Below are 20,988 nucleotides of genomic sequence, written 5' to 3'. Positions count from 1 at the left end.
TAAAAAGTTTAAAATAATTTTAGTCAAAATTGCTTTTTAAGGTATGACTTGGATGCTGATTTTGAAAAATCAATTATACTTAATCTTTTTTTTTTTCAAATTTACTCATTCTACTATCACTCTCGAACACACCCTAAATCTTTGTCAATTCTATTGGTAGAAAACGCTGCATAAACTAATGATGATTGTCGTGGATGTTGCTTTGGACGTGTGTACAATGTCTTTCTCGATTCCTATCCATATGCAAGAAATTTTGACTGAATGAATAGAGAGAATCAATTTGCAGACATTTTAGTTGAGTAAGAGAATCTGAGATGAACACTTTTTTTATTTCTTCAAAAAATTGTACTCTCTCATGAATATAGTGTTTGAAAAATGCAAATAATTGGACAGAGAATAGACAAATATTGTTGAAGAAAATCCTCATTGGTCAGACATTGAGTGATTTCCTTTGGACATATATTATACAGAGATTCCTCTCATCTCTTACAATTTTCAATTAATGCACTCACTCATCCACACCTACAACTTTTTATTTTTCCCGAGTCAGTTTTTTGCATGTACACTGATTAATCTCACGGGACATTAAATTTAATCTTACTATATTTAGTTATTGTTAAGAAAACTCATAGCTAGGATGTTAGATCTTAGGTAGATGACCACCAAAGCTTGAACTCGTTTCCTCTATAAATTTTTTTAGAATTTTTACCTCCTCTATGCAGTCTAATATATATCTATAAACATATTGGTTAAATTATAAGTTTTGTCTTTGAATTTTATTATGGTTATATGTCTAATATATCCATGAACTTTATAAAATGTCTAATTTCAGGTCTCAAATATTTTTTATATTGTGTTTAATAGATTTTGAAAATTTAAAAAATGTCAAGTAGTAGGTCGATTCACTCTCAATTTTGTGCTAATAATAGGTTCCTTAATTTGTATCAATAAATAGTGACTTTTCTAGTTTGTGTATAATTGGTCATTCCTTAATTTTTCTTTTTGGACATATTAGACAAGAGATTGAAAGTTCATATTTTTAAAGTTAAGATATTAATTATACACCACATTTAAAATTTAGGATCTATTAACGGAAAATATAAATTTGAAAACAAATGATTCAATGAAAAATAGGATTTTATTATTTGTTTTTAGTGGTTTTAGATATATATGTATTTGGTAGCATATTTGACGTAATTGAATCCCAATTTAAAAAAGTGTTCAACACGTATTTAGCAATATATTTGTAAACTAGTTGTAGTTACTAACTAAATATTCAGCTTACTCTATAATAATATTAATTAATTTATCAACATTTTTGTTATGAATTTTGTATAATTATTATTTTACAACGTTATATAATTTATAATATATTATATTTTACATGTTTTAATTTTAACAAAAATAAACTAAATTTATAACATAAAATAATATATTTATCAAAGTTTTTATATATTTTTAATGTAATTGCATCTTAAAATTTCAAATTCAAAATCTCAAAACACTAAAAACATAAAAATGGTTCTGAATCGAAAAACAGTTTTCAAAAATAAATGTGTGAAACCTACGCATATCCACTTATCCATATGATAATTAAGTGAATCTGAGAACAATAAAACATAATTTCTAAGTTGGCCTCATATCCTAATTAATAATTTGACCACCTCCACATATTTCTTTTAACTTTTCAAATCACTCAAAATGACGAAGATATATTCACAAACCCATATATATTTAGTCGAACTATTTTATTTCCCAAGCTTTTAACTCTGTGATCAGACAAAATATAACAATCATACATTAAGTAAAACCCACTAAAATCAATTAGAGCGGTCCAGTAGATTAAAACATATGTATTCAACCATGAGATTGAGAGTTCAGATTCTCAACCCCACATATTGTACTTTAAAAAAAAGTAAAACCCATCAAAATATTTAAGTAATTATTTGAAAATTAGGGTTTGAAAGATCAGATTTTGATGGTAGAAAGTCCCCTCCCCATGTTCTTAGCCTTCATGCTGAAATATTCTCTCACTTTCACGCAGCGATAGAGAGGAGTCTGTGGAGATTCACTCAATGGGTTACAATGAGGAGAAATGTATAATTCATTTGGTGGATAATAGAAATATGCCATTGACAACCTATGCTCCTTCCCTTGAATCACCACCCGGTGAAGAATGCTCCGAAACCGCCCGTTTGATAGAATGTGCAGGAGGTCCCCGATGTTCACGACGAGGGTTCCGCTCATCGGAGAGAGCGGAATCCAACCGACTTCGTCTTTGAAGACCTGGAGGCCGTCGATGCGAGCCTGGTGAAGAATGGTGAAGAGGGAGGTGTCGGTGTGGGCGGCGAGGCCCATGACTTGGCTCGGGTCGGGGCACGGTGGATATGAGTTCAGGCGGAGGGCAGTGTAGAGCTGGCCGACGTCATTGCTTGACGGGGATAGCTTCTCGATCACTTGTTCAGAGATGTCAAGAAACTTGAACACCAACCTTATTATCTTGTCCGCTAAAGCCCTCATTTGAATTTGATACTCTTCCATTACATCACTATAAGCAAGAAAGTAACAAACAATGATTAAGTAGAAAATTTTCCTTATTTAATTTCTAAAATCAAATTGTTGCTTTTGAGTTCTTGTGATTGGTTTTCAATTGGGTTAATAGTTTGAAATGTTTTATTATATAGTCCCAGATAGTTTAATTAAATCTCCTTAGAAAATTGGAAAAATGGGGCAGATTTCCAATTAAAGAGAAAATATTGGATTGGGTTAAAACACATTTAAAAAAACCCCTAATCTCTTTTGAATCTATTATTTTTCGCTACGTGTCCGAAAAAGAAGATATATTTAATGAAAACATAAGGATTATAATGAAACTTTCAAAACTATAAAAACCAAATCAAAATCAAATTTGATGAAAATTTAAGAATAATTTTGATCGCATATATATGGTGCGATAAACCCTAATTTCCCTACTTCCATGGATTTACCAAAAATGTTTGTATTCAGATGGCCAAAGCTTCTTGGCATCATCAACCGGAGAACCCAAGATGGTGAATCCTTCATGCCACATATACTTCTGATAATACTTCGATATTACGGCCATGCCGTAGCCGGTGACGCTGTCAGAGGAGTATAACGCCATCATCTTTTGTCTCGTCGGAAGATCGAAAAGGCGTCGAGCCTCTTTCTCAGCTTCCGCTATTAGGGTTTCGGGCACGCCATGGTTAGTCAACTGGAACATTCCCCATTGCTCGCAGGCCCTCCCTATGAGCTCCGATGCGTTATCATCGACAAGATCAATCAAAGGGATCGTAACCTTTTCGTCTGTCGACGATAACCCATTCGAGTCTGGCCACGAGTGAGATTCAGGGACGGTTTCAACCGAGTCGAAGTCTAGAGGAACAACATGGCTTGGGGGAGGAAGCTCTTGATCTGCCATTGAGCTAGCTAGCTGCATAAATTTTGAGACAACTAATATGGAACTAATAAACTTCCTCGAACAAATTTAACCCCAAGAAAAACAAAAAACAAAAAACGAAACATGAGAAATGGCCTCGATTCATCTTATATTAAAAAAAGAATTATATAACAAGTTAAGATTTTAAATTCTTCTCTTCAAAGTTATAACATAATACAAAATTTCGCCTTTTTATGAAAATTTCTAGCTTCACCCCTATTCAAGATGAACGAGAATAGATAGCAACGTTTGAAAGATACAACACATGAAAAAGGAGATAATATTTCAGAAAGTCATCACTGAAATTTCAATGACTGAGAAATACTAACAGTTTTTGATTTGTAGAGATGAAAATTGGTAGCTTCTTCTTTTTTCCTCCTTTTCTTCTGTTTTGAAAATTAATGTTAAGATGAGTTTATAAAGTGATAAAAGAATTAGCAATGGAGGAGCTAATTATGGCAGCCCACCATAAATGGAAGGATTGCTTTTTATTTATAAATGGAAGGATTGCTTTTTTTTGCTAAGAAACAGTGCATGTATGGGAATTACAAACTAGGAGAGATCTAGAGGAGATTAATTTTTAGTGCATAATAAGAAGGAAATTTGATAATTAAGAATGGGGGGCTGTTTTGGGAAAGTTTAGGTATTTTTTGTACATCACATTTCCTCTTGGGGTTGGATTTGTTTTTGGTGTCATTTTTATTGTATTCTTCTTAAGATGGGATTAGATTTTTTGTATTGTGATTATGTATGTATGGGAGGTTGTCTTATATTAGAGGTTGAAATATTATTTTAGTCCGTCTACTTTTCTTGGCTTTGGTTTATTAGATCATGGTGTTCTTAATTTTGTTCATTTTTAGTTTCTTTATTTTCAAAATGTTTTTTTGATCATTAATGGTTCGTTTGATAACGTTCATGTTTCTTGTTTATGTTTGTTCATTTCTAATAAAGAAAAATGAATTGTATGGTCGCAACATCCATAAATTCAAGTATGAATAAAACAATCTTTTTAAAATTTCTATAGAATTTTGAGAATGTTCCCAGAAGAAACAAGAAACATAGTTAGTTGCAAAATGCTAAGATTTCTTAAAACAAATTGGAAAAAAAAGGGAATGTTACTAATTTTAATCTCATTTGGATCTTTCAATCACAATTTTAGCTAGACACTTCACTCACATAAATTTTTTGAAATGCAGTTATAAAGCTGTATTAGAAGATCTTCATTGTGTATTAAATTTGTGTTATAATTTTACAAATAAAGACAAAGAATGGTAACTTTTCAAGAGTACAAGGATCCACATAGACATTTTGAAAGTATATAAAGACTAAATATAGATAAAAATTGAAAGTATAAGATCAAAATAAACATTTAAAAAATACAACTAAAACAACGTTCCAAAATAGCATTCAAACTTGTATTATAATCTAGTTTATATGTATGTACGTTCACGCAGACATGGGGCTAGCGCCTATAACTACTGTGTGCTAAAGAGATTTTGAAAATTATTCTGAATTTGTATATACATATATTCTTATTTCAAAAAGTTCAGGAGGGGCTCGAGTCCGCTCGCATGTGGTTTTTCTACGTCTTTGGACGGGTAGGTGAGAGGATGGAGGATTGAACTTCCGTCATTTAGAGAATAAGCAATGTCTCTTAATCGCGAACTAAATCTAAGTCGGCAACTTTTCATGGATATTAATTTGTGGTTTATAGTTATATATTAATTGTGATTTTCGGATGATGCGTTTTAATGGCAAAGATCAGACTAGATGGTTATTCAGAGACAAATTTTAAAAATATTAGAGAATTATTTGTTAAGAAAAAAGGGATTTTGTGATAAATGTGGAATAAATTAAAAGTTCTAAAATATTTAATCAAAAGTAGCCATGGAATATGTTTCGATGATATATTTTTAAATTCGAAGAAATAAGCAATATACTATTATATAAAATATTATTAAAATTTTCATTTTCATTTATGATCCATAAAGGCCATCAAATATGGAATACCACTGATCTCTCTCCTTAAACACACACACAACGACAACATATATATTTATCACTTTCTAAACAAAAGTTTATTGCTATTTAAAATAATTCTTATGGTATATAATTTATTATACTATAATTGAAGCTACCAACTTGAATCTGAGTTAACTGAAGATTCAAATATTCGTCCGATATTTTTTATTCTACTCAACTTATACGTGGGTCAAGATTCAAACTTTCGATTTTTTGGTAGATGATATATATCCTAACCAAGATTTTAAATGTCGATGTCGATAAAAATGGTTAGGTCTCAATTTCGCGAAAATATCGATAAAATGTCGACATCGATGGATATTCTTATAAAAGTTATATAAATTAAAAAAATGGTAAACAAAATTTAAACTAACAAATAAACATTTTTCTATTTCTAAATTAGTTAAAAAATAATTAATATTAATATTATGTATATATTAGTGATATTTTGTTGATATTTTTCACATTTTGTCGATTTTTTTGTAATATGATAGAAATGTTTTGATTTACCCATCATGTCAATGTTAAATCTATAAATATATATGGAAATGTCGATGAAAATGTCAACGTGTGACAAATATTTAATACCATGATTCTAACCAAGTTCTGTAGATTTTTGAACCAAAATGATAGAAAATAGAAATAGTACTATGCTAATTTTGAATGTATTTTAAAAAATAGGGAACATATATTACAGTTTACATCCTTTTGGATTAAATTCTGAGTATATATCCAATGATCACAAACACGAAAGAAAATTAAAACATTTATCATATTCTTTTATGAAACAATAAGAAAAATATGCATCTTTTAACTTCTTATAATTTTATTAAAACCTCCGTAAAAAAAATTATTAAAACTTTTATAGTATTATTTGCCTTCTAGAAGATGGACAATATAAAACACTACCAATTTTTGCTTATGTTCTCAAATATTGGCCCTTAAATCAAAATTATTTTTTCCTCATTCATTATTTTATTCTTCATATTTCTCTTTCAAATTTAAATCTAAACTAAAATTCTACTCTTTTCCTTTTTACAAATAAAATATAGGAAGAAGGATTCCAAATACGATTTTCTCTAGATGACTTTTCGATCTAACTTAATTATTTAAATATCTCTCTTATCTTTTATTGGTCATCAACTTAAATGGTAGAACAATGACAGAAAATTCAAATTCATTATAGCATAAACTTTCCTTTTCTCCAAAAATGGAATATAAAACCCACTAATGAAAAATTCTGGTTAAAAAAATTAAAAAATGGAGACCTAAAAAAAACATTAGTAAAAATACAAAGATATATTTTAAAATAATAATAGTGAAAGAAAGAGAAAAAAAAAATTAAAAAACTATGCTAAATGCTGATGAAGAATAAGACAAAATGGGTGAGAGAGAGATAATTATTATTTTATATATATGGGAGGGTACCATTATGGTGACAACATTAATGATAGTTAATTATTTGTGTGGAACTTGTTACATTTGTCACGCTCTCTTAAACACTAACATTATTTAATTCATTAATTTAGTGGTCAATTTAGGATCTCCTATTATTATTGTCAAAGATTTTAATAATTGCGCACATATATATATATATATATATATATATATATATATATTCCCAACACACACATGGCCATTATAATTAAGAAGAGTAGAGAGGATGAGGACTTGATCCCATAGACTTTTAGTCAAATATAGGTGTGTTAACCTTATAAGTTAGGTTCAAGTAGATAATTAATTAAGAATTAATTTTAATATATTACAACAGTTAATTAAGATATGTTCTGCTAAAAAAACAGTTAATTAAGATATTAGGTACTCCCTTTGCAATTTTAAATCCTTGCTCTCAAATTTGTAATACTATATCTTAAACGAAAAAAATCATAATTATTAATTTTAAAAGTAAAAATCAAATTTAACCTTTTATATATTTTTTTTATCTTTTAAATCATTTTAATTATCACAAAATATTAAAATTTATTGACAAAATAATAATGTAATAGATATTGAAAATCAAAATGCTTTTTATTAATTGAGTTGGAAATATCCTACGCACTTAATAAAAAATATATCCACCTCATTCGTTGTTATATAGCAAATGTAATTAAAAATTTCTATTGCACTATCTATAGGGTCAATCGACTCCTTTGAACTTAAAAAGAAAAAAAATCAATTAGGTATGCCTAAACTTTTGATTTTAATATCAATTTAAGCGATAGTTAAACTAATTTAAACACCTATCTTCGATTAATAGATCGTGAAAGTTAAATAATGTGTATCATGTCACTATTATGATATTTTAAGTCAACAATATTAATTATTGTGCGGACTTTGTTAGAACCAAAATCGAGACTTGAATTCAAATTCAAGGTTTTGAAAAACTAAATAAAACATGATTGCTAAAATCCAAAATTAAATTTATAATATATCTAATATTTTTAATAAAAAAATTAAGGTGGCCAACAAGGACCATAACTCAATCGGTTAAAATATTTATTTTCAACTAAAAAGATTGTGAATTGGCTAACTTGAAGCATAGAACTCAACTTGTTAAGACACACGATCAAAACTAAAAATAAAAAAGAAAATTACAACAGCCACCATTTTATATATTTGGACGTTACAACATTTGTGAAACTAAAAAAGAAAATAACAGATTCAAGAACTCGAAAAAAAAAAACCTTCTATGTATACAAACAAAATATATATGATCAAATTATTATTACTATTACAATAATAAAATTTAAACTCAAATTTTAAACCTAATTCATATTTTGATCATAGAGAGCGCATTGTCGAGATTCTTGGCCTTCAACCGGACGTAGTCCTTCACCACCACCGGCCGGTACTGCGGCGGATCCTTCAACGATTTACAGTACGGAAAAACACAGAATTCCGGCGGCGGCCCGTAGAAATACGCCAGAGACAACCGGCGGCGGGTCGGGTCGACGACGACCCGGTGGAGAACATTCGGGAACATCCCGTTGGACAGGATGTGGAAGAGGTCGCCGACGTTGACCACGAGTGCACCGGCGACCGGCGCCACCGGTACCCAGCCGACGCCGTCCTTGAAGATCTGGAGGCCGCACGTGCGGTTCTGGTGGAGGATCGTCAACAGGAACGTGTCGGTGTGCGGGGCCAGGCCCATGACTCGGGTCGGGTCGGGGCACGGCGGGTAGCAGTTCAGTTGCAGGGCGGTGCTGCTGGCGGAGGATTCGCCGGCGCCGGCGGAATGGAGCCACGTCATGGTTCCGGCGTCGTGAATTTTCAGGAAGTTGAAGATTAGATTTATAATTCGCTCCGATAAGGCCTTCATTTTTGTCTGATATTCTTCCATGACATCGCTAAAAACAAAGAAGATTAATTAATGTAAATTAATTTGTTTTTAATTAACGATTAGTTAATTAGGTGCTTACGTGTATTAATTAATGATTAAGGGAGAAACACAGTTTAATATAAAGGGAAAATATAATCTTATTATTTTTACTTATAATTACACTTCAATGTTGTTGCAAGGTTCAAGTGGGTTGGTTGGAGATTTTAAAAAAAAAATTGTACTGAAATATTAAAATTTACAAAAATAAAATAAAAACCGAACTTTTTTTAGAAAGAAATTAAAACCAAATTAACCAAACATATTAGCGAAAAATAAAAATAAAAATTGATATGTTTATGTCGTGTTAAAAGATCAGTACATTTAAATATAATATAAAATTTAAGAATATGATAAAAAAAAACAAATTTTATAGACTAACTAACCACAACACTCAAAATTTATAAACTAAATTTATAATTTAATCCAAAATGTTTTAAAGCGTACGTAACTTAATTTGAAAGTCTGCTTTCTACCTCCTTCCTATGTAATCACTCTTTATTAGTTTGTTTATATATTTTTAATAAACAAGTTGATCTCATCAATATTTTTTTAAAAAGTATATATTTTTTTTATCCCTCAATAATCTATTCAGCTATAGATTTATGTATTCTCTCTACGTTTTAAAACCATACATTTTTGCTCCTTAATTTTAGAAATAGATTTAAATAAAGTACCTCTTCTAACATATATGCAAATCTAAGTTAATAAGATGTCATTGTGTAACGCCATCGAACAGATAAACATCGTTATCTTAAAACAACGTTGCGATGTTCTTCAATCTGATTGCGTTACACAATAATTTTTTTTTCCTGATAACACCACGGTAGGATTTGAAATCACATTATTAATCCTCTCATCGCACTACACCAAGACCAATTGGTAATATGATCACATTATGATCATCGCAATCTTGATTTCAAGTATAATTAACGAGATAGAATCTAATATCATAGTGTTCATTCTCATATCGATACTACGATATAAAACTCTATCACAGTATAATAGACACCCAATAACCCTATCGATCCAATGACCTAACTGTTTCCACAAGTTTGTTCAATCGTATGAATCAATTCATACTCAGAATGTGTCGAAAATGACTTTTATTTATTATTAGGAAAAAAGAATAATAGATCGATTCCTATTTTAAAGCTCGATCATCTTTTAATTACCAGATGATCTGTCGATGTACCATTTAAATTTTATTATTATTATTTATGAAAGCTCACGAGAGCCAAACAAACCTATGACTCAATAAACTCATGACCAAAAGGTACTTTTTTTTTTTGCTTTTTTTGGTACTACTTTTTTTTTCCTTTTTTATCTCATCGATGTGAAAAGTTGCTCATATGTATATGTATAAGTTTGCTATAAAAGCACAATAAAAACAAAGCCACAAAAAAAAGAAAAAAAAATAGAAGAATTTACGTGTATGAAAATGCATGGAGAGAATTACCAGAATGGTTTGTAGTTTGAAGGCCAAAGTTGTGAAGCATGGTCAACCGGAGGCCCCATAATAGTAAATCCCTCATGCCACATATACTTAGAGAAGAACGGCGTTATTCTAGGCAACCCATACCCGGCTGCGCCGTCCGGAGCCCGCAGCGCCTTCAGCTTCCGTCTCATCGGGAGATTGAACAGCCGCCCCGCCTCGCCCTCGGCTCTCTCCATCAGGCTCATCGGCACGCCATGGTTCGTCAAGTGGAACACTCCCCAGGTCTCGCACGCATTGCCAATCAACACACCTGCATCGGGGTCTGCTAGATCGATGGTGGGAATCGAAACATCTCCATTCGTACGAAGCCCATGAGAAGAAGAGGCCGACCGAGGCCATTCATGGGAGTCAGGGACGGCCCGAAACGAAGCGAAGTCGAGAGGGACGATGTGCTGGAGATGCAGAGGGTGGTCTCGATAGGTTTCAGAGAGAGTGGTCATTGTATTTGTTTTGGAAGGCAGAAAGAAATGTAAGGGGGTTTTTAAAAAGTTTTTAATTTTGAGAGACAGAAAAGGAGATGAAGATTAGGTTAAAAATGGTGGCAAATTTTGGACAAAGTGGTGTCTGTTTTAATGGAGAAATTGGATATGAGGCTGAAGAAAGGGACAAAACACAGAAGCAAACAAATTAAAGGCAAACAAATGGGGGTTGTGGTGTGGCAATTTCAATGCAATGACTCAGAAATACCAAACAAAATTTTCTTTTCTTTTAATCATGAATGAACAAAGGGCTTGTTTCTGTGCACATTTTGTCCACAAGCAAAGAAAATGACATTTATTTATTTATTTTTATTTAAATTAATTGGAGATATTTGGATGGAAGAATAGTCATATCATTTGAAAATGCAAAAGCCAAAAAGAAAAAAAAATGGAAAAACTTTTTTAGTTCAATTTCATATTAAACTACTCAACCCTCGTGTTTTTCATATAATTATTTGAAAATGTGGGATTTTTCTTTTCCTTTTTTTCTTTTCTCCCACATGGTATTAAGAAATGGAAAACCATGTGGTTTATTTAGTGGAAAGTAGGAACCAACTTCATTACTAAATATTAACCATTGTACAAATTTCGAATTTGAAACTTTGAGACACATTAACAAATCAACGAAAAAGATTTTTAATAGTATACCCAATAAAATTCCATTTAATTCAATGAGGTATATATTGACAATATACTAAATAGATTAAACAGCTTAAATTTTTCCATCTATTTTATATAAGATAATCTTAGCAAGTGAATATGCTCGATTAAGGGTGACAATGAATAATGGACAGGCATACCGAGATGTCGGATGCTACTAAAAAGGGTCGGAGAGAATGACACCCACAATCAAATGCAAAGATATGTCTGGAGAAATGGGTGTAGATGAACAGCAAAATAGAAAATGAGAGATGAGGAAATTTTTGGATAGAAATTAAATTAGGGAGATACAATTTTGTTGGTGGGCATTCAAAGTTGACTCTAGTACGTTAAATTTTTTGTCTCTTAGCCATTGGAAATGAGTCCAAAAAATGTAGGAATTTTTTTTTTTTAATTTTTTTCCCTCTTAGGACCAATCAAATGGTAGACTCATGGGATGTATGCCATTGCCAAAAGTCAATGAATCCCATTATTACCATATCTATTATTTTTTTGTCTATTTTGTAATGGAGAATATCACCCAACTATCAACAGTACTTGATCATCTTATATTTTCTCTTGAAAGTTTATATATGTGTGTGGTTTTGGGATATATTCTTTTAGATGTTTTTTTGGGTTAGAAGATACTTTTGTTTCCTCTTTATCATTTAATTGTAATAACATTTTATCCTTTTGAAAAGAGATAAGAGCGGGTGAATTAGAAAAGTTAATTAGGAATTAAATATACTTTTTTATGGAATATATGTATCAATATTCATGGGTCGTCATACCTTTCATCTCACTTCCAATTTTTGTCTGTTAGGAGTGGGACTTCTACTTCTTCAACGTATATGGTCTTTCCCGAGTGTTTTATTGTTTAGTATAATTATGATTAGTAATTATATCTATCAATATGTATGTTCTTGGATTATCAATAATGACTTTTCTTTTTCAAATTTGTAATAATTCATTCCTTGAACTTTAGTATATAACAATTTAGTTTATGTAGTTTAAAGTTTGTAACGATTTAGCATCTATCGTTAAAAAATATTGTTAAGATTTAATGGATTCCTTCATATGATCAACAAACTTACGAGGAACAAAGTGTGTTTATAAATTACAAAAACTAAATTGTTACCTAATAAAAATTAACACTTAATTTTAATGACATTTTTTATGATAGAAACTAAATTGGTACAAATTTTAAACTACGGAGACTATAAATTGTATATACTAAAGTTGAGGGACTAAACTATTATCGATTTAACAGTACATGCACTAAATTATTACAAACGAAAGGTTAAAGACATAACGCTATGTCCAAAGCGGACAATATCATACCATTGTGGAGATGCACTAAATTATTAGGGGTCGATCATGATTTGGACTATGATTGATTCAGATATTCTTGATTTATCAAATTTTGAAAAGAAATGAATTACTGTGAACTCCACTAGGATAATATGACTTGGGTATTTTTATAATGTTTGTAATAAAATAGCTACTCCCACTTTTAAGATTTTTTGTAGGTATTGAACAAGAAGAGAAGATCCAACAATTTAGTCAATCCATATCTAAGTCTTATTTTTTTTACTTTTTTGAAAAATATATAATGTCTTAGTCAATCATTGATGTATATAAATCAATTGACTACCATATAAAATAAAATAAAAACATTTTGATTATCAATACCAAAAGTAATCAAGATTAATATAACTTTTAAAAATGTTATATTTGCTATATGTATAATTATATTTTTAAAACATTTCAAAAAATATATATAATATTTAAATAAAAGTACATATATTTCATTCAAATTTCCCTAAGCCAAACCGCAACCTGGGCTATAAAGCCCATTTTGTTTTTGGGCTGGCTGATCAGAAAAGCCTACAGAAAACTGGGCTGGAGTCCACATAGTCAGGAACGGCCCAGTCATTTCCAGCCCATAGGATAGACTCTTGTGTCCAAGCAAATCCAGTCTAGTAATTCAAAGGGAAATTACATTCCATGTCCCTAATTATACGGTAGATTTGGAAAATAGAACAATACTTATATGCACGCCGTCGACACTCATTTTTATGCTAAAAATTTGACGAAAAATATAAAATATATCGCTTTTTCAGCCTTTCTTTTATTTATCAAAAATTTAATGGTTCTTTTATTTATCAAAAATTTAATGGTGATAAGTAAATGACAGTAGTTTTTCTCGAGAGAACAAAGATCACCAATTATTAATGAAGTTCCCTTCCTGAACAAATTATTAGTTAATGTTCCTGAGATATTAATTTTAAATATTTTTTAAAATTACTAATTAAAGATGAGAAAAAATTGAGTACAATAAACGTGGAAATAGATCATTGAACTTCCAATTTCTAGGAAATGAACCAGATAACTTAACCACTAAGATATATTTATTCGACTAACTTAACCACTATGAGCAAACCCACAAATAAAACACATACTCGACTTCGACTTCTTAACCGTATGTTATAGGAAGACTAACCCGAGTTACGCCCCTTAATTCATTACTAGAAAACTAATGGAAATAATCACACTATAATTAGTTATATAAGCTAATTAGAACATTTTATCCAATAGCAAGTTCCATATAAAGAGAAGGGGATTAATTTCCATTGCTCATCAAGCTAAACCATTCATATAATCTGGAATCCCATCCATAATCTCTCCACATTCCCATCAACAAGAAAATTGCAACCCCCCCAAGATCAAAAGGTAAGAAAATACAATAAAAATCGAAGCTAAATAGTACCGAAACGAGGGCGGGCGCCACGACAATTCCTTAAAACATCCGCTGCATTTGTTTTGAGTTGAGGAACTAATCTTACAGCTCTCTCTTCTTCTCCATACTGGAATCTCCTCCCTGAACTTGGTCTCTACCATGAGGAGCTCCTCCTGTTTATTTGGCCACAAGAACAAAAATACGTCATACAACAGTTCGATTTACCGAAATAAGTCGGTTTCCATCTCGTTTAGGATGGATGCACCCACCTGCTAATGTTGAGACTCTCTCGACAGAGCCAGCTACAGGAGCGGAACTCCCAGCAACACAGAGCTTCCCACGAGCTTCTTTTGCGAATGGCGAGGTAGTATTACTTGTCATACCGATATCGAGTTCTCCGCCTGGAATCTGGTTCTCGTTAACTGGCCTAGCAGATGGCTTTGTTGCATAGCTAGTCGACCACGACCCGCCGTTCGATCCAGCTAAGGCCATTATGACATCTGCCTGAAATGCAATGAATAGTTTGTAATATAGTTTCAAAGATCACATCATCTAAAATATGACATTCATCTCAATTATAAACATAATCCTGATAAACTTATTATTCTTAGCAGCAGATGTAAAAAGATTCATGCTATCTGTCAATCTGTCAAGAATCAGACAAGTCATATAAAAGGGAAAAAGATATTCGCAGATAAGTAACATCCAATATCAGTTCTCGATCCCGGGCCAATATTTTCTTTCTCATTCATGATAACGCGCTATCCTTCAAACGTATGGGATCTATGGAGTTTTCAAGCAGTTTGCAGGAATTGCACAGGTTTTGTCGAGAAAAAAAACATCGAAAAGAAGATGTTGTTGCATGGCATTGCAGTTTTCGGCTTAAGATACTGCTTGAAATCAAGCTACAGAAAATCAAGCAACAAGAGTTTTCAAATGAGTGAAAACTCTAACTGGATTAATATAAAGGAATGTGGCAAGGCATCCCAAGATTCCGTGGCACACCATTAGCGGTGAGCCACATGACAAATTATCGGTGCCGAGGTAACATGCACGAGACAAGTTTCAAGGGAACTGTACAAACAACAGTCGATCTTTTCCTACCAAGTTAAACCAACCCAGAAGCTTACAGTTGACATAATTTGGTACTATGGCATATCAGAAATCATAAGTTTGGCATTCAAAATGCAACTGCGAGAATGCATTATGATTATGAAGCTACTGAGCTTCTATATCGTGTGAAATGCGACCAATGATAATATTGAGTTTAGCTATTACTATGAAGTACTTGCCACTATCACTTTGGATACAAACATGAGTTCAAAACCATATAATTAGCACATGAACCTTGTTTGGATGAACATCATCAAAGACATGAGCTTGACCGCCGTAAAATATCGTCATCTGCCGATTAGCAGATGCAAGACCACGTCGACTGCCATGACAAGTCAACAAGAATAAGTAGCACAAACAGTTACATTTTTTCCAAAGCTATCTGATAGGAAATGTGATAAAGAAACTAGAATTAACTATCAATGCAGGCTTTACCTCGAAGGAATTGAAGGTTCGTGCTCTACAACATTAGTCGTGGACTTTTGCAGGCTGCAACTCGGGAGCAGGATCGATGAGTTTCTCTCAGAACCGGGATTACTCGAACTCAAGATCCCAGGACCTTTGATACCAGTTCGAGATCCCTCGTCTGCAGCAGACTGAGATATATTTGGAGGAACAAGATTGACATCTCTGAATCTGTTTGTTGGTAACTGAGGGGGGAAAGGTACGAATGTCCCACGCGGAGAGTACTGTACTGTTGGAGCAGGACCAATGTTCATAAGAGTCGATCTCTCCCACTTGGTAACATCGGTATCGAGTCTACTACCACTTCCAATATGAGGTTGAAAAATAATCGATGCAGAACTTGGCCTCATTGGCTGCTGCATCCCAAGTGTTACTTCATCGTCGTTAGATCTTCGGTTTCGCTCCCCGCCTGCTCCATTTCGTAATGTCTGGGTTAAAACACAACAATATCACTAAATAGGGGGTGCAGCTAAAGTAGTTTTTCTTTCAGCTAAAAGCCACATGAATTGAAACCTTCATCAGATGCAAGCTATGATGCGACTCGGAAGGCATGTGTGGAACTCCATCTCTATACGACCCCATAAAAGTAGAATCCGATATGCTTCTTTTACTCCCTATGATCCTACTATGAATCTCTGCCGTAGAGATATCGCCCCTCGAACCGTAAAACGGAACACCTTCAAGATGACTTCCTACCTGTCGGTCTACACATACCGATGAGAAATGGGATGAAACTTCACATTCATATATCCAATTCCAAGTCAATAAAACATACAAACTCAAACCAAGGTTTTTAAATGTTGGAAAAAGTCCAGGTCAATCCATCTCCAAACTTAAATGTCAATGCCCGTTCTTTGGGTTAAGTTTACAATAAATATCTCATTCAATGTCAAACATTCAGGCATGTAAGAGAAAATGCACAAACAAAGATCACAAAATGCTAAATCAGACTAATAGAATAGCTTGAAAAAGAAAGAAAAAAAAGTCTCAAAAACGAGTGAAAAAAAGTCCTTTCACTCAGCACATCAAAGCTACTAACTCCATCACTGACCTCAATGAAGCAAACCCAGAAGAAAAAAAAAACACCAAATCATTAGGAGAGAAAAAAAACGGGAATAGAGAGAGAGAGAAAGAGGAAAGAATAGAGGAACAGTTTCAGATATTAAAAAGCAAAATCAAAATCAAAATGGGATAATAATAATACTCTGCCTCTGCCTCGCCTTATGATGATCGAACCAGTAAATCAGCAATCATTTCCAAAATAAATCCCCCAAAAGGAAAGCACCAACACTTTATTTTTCTCAAGTAAAAAAAAAAGTTCACACCCCAAAGCCAAAAGCTAAAAACCCATCTGTAAAACGAAGCAGACGGAGGGGAGCAATAAAAAATCGAGAGTAAGAGACTGACCAGAAGCAAGATCTGAGGTAGTAGAGATGGGGCCACGGACGCCGCCGCCGCCGCCGCCGCTAGAAGAGGGGCCACGAGAGGCGGAGGCGGCCGGAGAAGGGTGGTCGGAGAGGCGTACATCCGACATCCGGGGAGCAAAAACCAAAGGGGTATCGGTGGTTTTCATGCCCAAAAAATCATGGAAGATTGGATTGGCGGGTAGTTTTCGATGTGGGTCAGTGGAATTCTTACAAACATAGTCTTTGTTCGAGTCGCTGTTGGTGTTGGCATTGGTTAGCATACTGTGCTGCGCCATTAATTAGAACAGCCACTCCATTGAAATTGCCCCCATTACCACTCTGATTCTGAAACACACACACAGCAGAGTGGAGAAGAAAAAGGGGGGAGAGGGAGGAGCACGATTTTTCAGGGGAAAAAATAAATTAAAAGATTTGTGAAAAAAGAAAATCAATAATAAAGGGAGAAAAAGGAAGAGGGAGAAAAAAAAAACAGCAGAGAGAATCAAGCTCCTTTTTTTTTTAGAGAGAGAGTGGTAATAAAAAGCAAAAGTTGGGCAAGTGTTCTGTGCAAATTTAATGGGCTTTTTTTTTTGTTCTTTTTTTCATTATCAAGCTTGGATTTTTATTTTATATTATTTTTGGGGTTCTTCTTGGGCATTGGGAATACGAGGAGGATGTCAGCAGTTCTATCAGTATTTAATGTGTTTTTATTTGAAAGATAAAATATATAATAAGAAATGAAATATTCTCTCAAAATGGACACTTTGCCCTTCATTTTGCATCAAGTTTGAGGCCAACCGAATGAAAATGGTTGAAGCTTTAATTTTTTTTAAATATTAAAATATCAATGTGGATGGATGTTTTTAAAAATTATAAAAAATATTTAATTAATAAATAGGTATTTCACTATTTTTATATTACACTATGGTAAAATCGATTTTTGACATATGTTGTTTAGTTCATTTTTTAAAAACATATCATGACGGTAGAGTGTAAATTTAGATTTTACCCGTCTTATATTCAAGACATTAACCCACCTACATAGTGTACTAAAAATATTAATATCTTCTTCCAACTTTCATCTTATTCCATGTAATATTATTTAAAAAGTATTTATTTCTTTTATTTTTGTTGTTAAGGTATTTATGTTTTATTTCACTTCACAACATCCTTTTTTATAAATAATGTTAAATGAAAAAAAAAAGGAGTTGACTCCAATAATATCTATAAGAACTATAATTGAATGTGAGGGAATTTTTTTTTTCAAATCACGTAAATGCGTCAAAATCATTTAATATCATCACGTCATAAATCGACAGTGAGAATTTTTTCTTTTTGAACCAAAATAGTGAAAAACCACTCAACTATATTTAAGTTGACGTGCAAATACCTTATTAAACTCTACTTAAATTATAAATTGGAGTTATAAGAGTGTGATGTTTGCAATTTCCTTTAATACGACGACATGTGGCAATGGGAAGAAAATCCCTATGGATATAGGATCAACAGAGAGAGTGACGCTCACGGGCATATAGACCAGTACGCGACACACCTTGGGTGCAAGGCATTTGCAATGGATCGAGGCGACAGGCGACGGGGATGCTACCACGCACCAGAAATGTCCTCTAACGACCCGTCAGAGCTCGTATACAAATGGTTCCCACTACGCCTCACACCAGGCATCCTCTCTGGTCAACTTCACTACCTACAAAAGGAGATAGGATACCACGACCATGGCTAAGTGAAAAATCTGTCACTAACTATTCAAGGTGTTTTACCTTTTTCCTCCAATCTTTTGGTTACTAACATGACCGTTGGAGGACATTAGGCAAGACACCTCACCAATGTCGATGTCTGTTGTTGCACATTAACTTATTCAATGGTTCTCGATCAAATAACACGTGGACTAATTGATTTTCGACATCAACAATATATTAAAAAAATATATTCTTATAGGGAAAGAAAACCTCCGAGTCACGAAGACTTCAAACAAGAACAAATTCCTTCCATGATGTGTGAAGTGAAGAAGATAGAAGTCGAGTAAGTGGAAGCAGTCCAAATGCGATAGCTCCAAAAAAAAAAAGGTAATATATAAAATACATATATCGAATGTAACATTGACACCCATTGTTCTCTTGAGAATTACATGATTACCCTAAATAAATTAATGGTTATTTGCCACTAACCAATGGTTTATTGGGTAGAACAAATAAGCAACCATAGAATTATAAATTAAAAAAAAAAGGTGGATTCCAATTGGGTAAACCTTTACATTGTCACACGCATTAATTATATTACAATACACATAATAAATTAGACTATGGTACGAGATTGAGAAATAAAAATGTAAGTGGATTGTGTCCATTGTCATTGGAGGAGGACGTGACAAATGTACCAAATCTTAACCTTATATTAATAAAAATGTAAACATGAAATTATATTATTAAAAGAAAAAATAAATATAAATAAAAGACATAGATGCAAAGTGAAAAAGCACTTTAATTCCATCATATTATTAAATTAAGGTTGGTGGCATTATTTGTTGTGCATCATCATCAGAGGATTGAAAGCCACGTTTGGAGTTATTTGCCACGTTCATGAATCAAATTATTTTCCTTTGTTTCTTCCATTTGGAGAATGATTTATAGATGTGAAATTTTAGATTTTATTTGGTAATGTTTTTGTTTTTGTTTTTTATTTTATTTTATTTATTTGTTTGTTTTCCTTTGGGAAAATTTGAAATTATGCAAGATGTCTACTTCTTGTTTTTTTTTTAAAAAGAAAATTTGAAATTATGTTGGGTATTTAATTATTTCTCGTTTCTTAATTGAGAGAGATAAAATGTATTTTGCACCTTTTTTTTATCTGAGTTTTTAAATTATAAGAATGAATAGCTTTGCTAAAATGATTTTTCTAAATGAAATATTCAAAGTTATTATATTTAATCAGAAAATGAATATAAAAACAAATGCTTGTTTGATAAATTAATTTATTTTATTAAAATTGTTCATAAAAGATAATAAATTAAGTTTTTTGGTGAACATTTGTTTTTTTTTTTCATTTCTAAATTTTAGCCAATTTGAAATAAAATAGATTTTTAGATGTTTTTTATTTCTTCTTAGTACGGGGTGAGAATTTGAATACCCAATATTTCAGTCGGAAATAGGTGTCTTAACAACCGTCGCCATATTCTTTTTATATATAAATTGGGCAATGATCATTAAAACAATATTTGAGAGGAAAGATTTGAACTCACGACTTCCTAGTTATATGTCGTACTAGGCTAAGAAAATCTTCTCCCTTAACATTTAAATAATTCAACATAAATAATTTCCTGTTGTATCAAAAAAATTATTAATAATAATTCAACATAAATATAGTCCATCAAAGTTTCCACTTTATAGACGACTGTTGTTATCATAATTTCTTAACTTCATTAAATCTATTTCCAACCAAATATCATGTGATTATTTTATTAACACCTTGGCTAGTTTAATGTTATAAACTATCAATTTAACCAACAAATTTATATTATAATCATTTTCATTTTTCTTGCAACATATATTATGATCAATTTGAAAGTAAGCTACTCTAATAGCTACTATAATCTCTCTACCACATTTAAAATTGTTGTCATTCACATTAAAATCAAAACATACTTTACTCTTTGATACAATCCATCAATACTAATTATAGAGATTGTTTACTCTCTAAAATTACTTTAAAATTTTAATTACGATAAATTGCAAATGAATATAAATGATATAATTGTTTCATGGAGTCCATAATTTTC

At 32.1% G+C, this 20,988-nt stretch overlaps 3 protein-coding genes across 5 annotated transcripts; all 3 read right to left on the bottom strand.

The window, feature by feature from the left end:
• Positions 1–1,743: 1,743 nt before the first annotated feature.
• Positions 1,744–3,833, bottom strand: LOC111004962 (gibberellin 3-beta-dioxygenase 1-like). Of its 2 annotated transcripts, XM_022276286.2 has the most exons (3): positions 3,787–3,833; positions 2,988–3,451; positions 1,744–2,548 (listed from the first exon to the last, which is right to left on the bottom strand). In XM_022276286.2, the coding sequence occupies exons 2-3, from the start codon at positions 3,437–3,439 to the stop codon at positions 1,969–1,971; spliced, it is 1,032 nt and encodes a 343-aa protein (XP_022131978.1). In that variant the 5' UTR covers positions 3,440–3,451; positions 3,787–3,833; the 3' UTR covers positions 1,744–1,968. The 2 variants fall into 2 exon arrangements, with proteins under 2 accessions (XP_022131978.1, XP_022131977.1); XM_022276285.2 differs by lacking the exon at positions 3,787–3,833 and having other exon boundaries at positions 2,988–3,714.
• Positions 3,834–8,058: 4,225 nt separating this feature from the next.
• On the bottom strand, positions 8,059–11,109 carry LOC111004980 (gibberellin 3-beta-dioxygenase 1). The gene is made up of 2 exons (XM_022276314.2): positions 10,315–11,109; positions 8,059–8,826 (listed from the first exon to the last, which is right to left on the bottom strand). Exons 1-2 carry the CDS (start codon positions 10,791–10,793, stop codon positions 8,250–8,252), a joined length of 1,056 nt encoding a protein of 351 aa, XP_022132006.1. The 5' UTR covers positions 10,794–11,109; the 3' UTR covers positions 8,059–8,249.
• A 2,971-nt stretch (positions 11,110–14,080) lies between these two features.
• TIFY8 (TIFY domain protein 8) lies at positions 14,081–17,712 on the bottom strand. Of its 2 annotated transcripts, none has more exons than XM_088128274.1 (6): positions 17,197–17,712; positions 16,303–16,493; positions 15,760–16,217; positions 15,559–15,646; positions 14,481–14,715; positions 14,081–14,384 (listed from the first exon to the last, which is right to left on the bottom strand). In XM_088128274.1, exons 1-6 carry the CDS (start codon positions 17,489–17,491, stop codon positions 14,314–14,316), a joined length of 1,338 nt encoding a protein of 445 aa, XP_087984400.1. In that variant the 5' UTR covers positions 17,492–17,712; the 3' UTR covers positions 14,081–14,313. The 2 variants fall into 2 exon arrangements, with proteins under 2 accessions (XP_087984400.1, XP_087984401.1); XM_088128275.1 differs by having other exon boundaries at positions 16,303–16,485; positions 17,197–17,454.
• Between the last annotated feature and the right edge of the window lie 3,276 nt (positions 17,713–20,988).

This window comes from Momordica charantia (assembly GCF_013281855.1).
Source record: "Momordica charantia cultivar OHB3-1 chromosome 8 unlocalized genomic scaffold, Mcharantia_2.0 BLBB01000008.1, whole genome shotgun sequence".
In the NCBI taxonomy this organism is placed as follows: Eukaryota; Viridiplantae; Streptophyta; class Magnoliopsida; order Cucurbitales; family Cucurbitaceae; genus Momordica; species Momordica charantia.
Note: the sequence above shows the minus strand (reverse complement) of the source record. Positions and strands in the feature narration are given on the sequence as shown.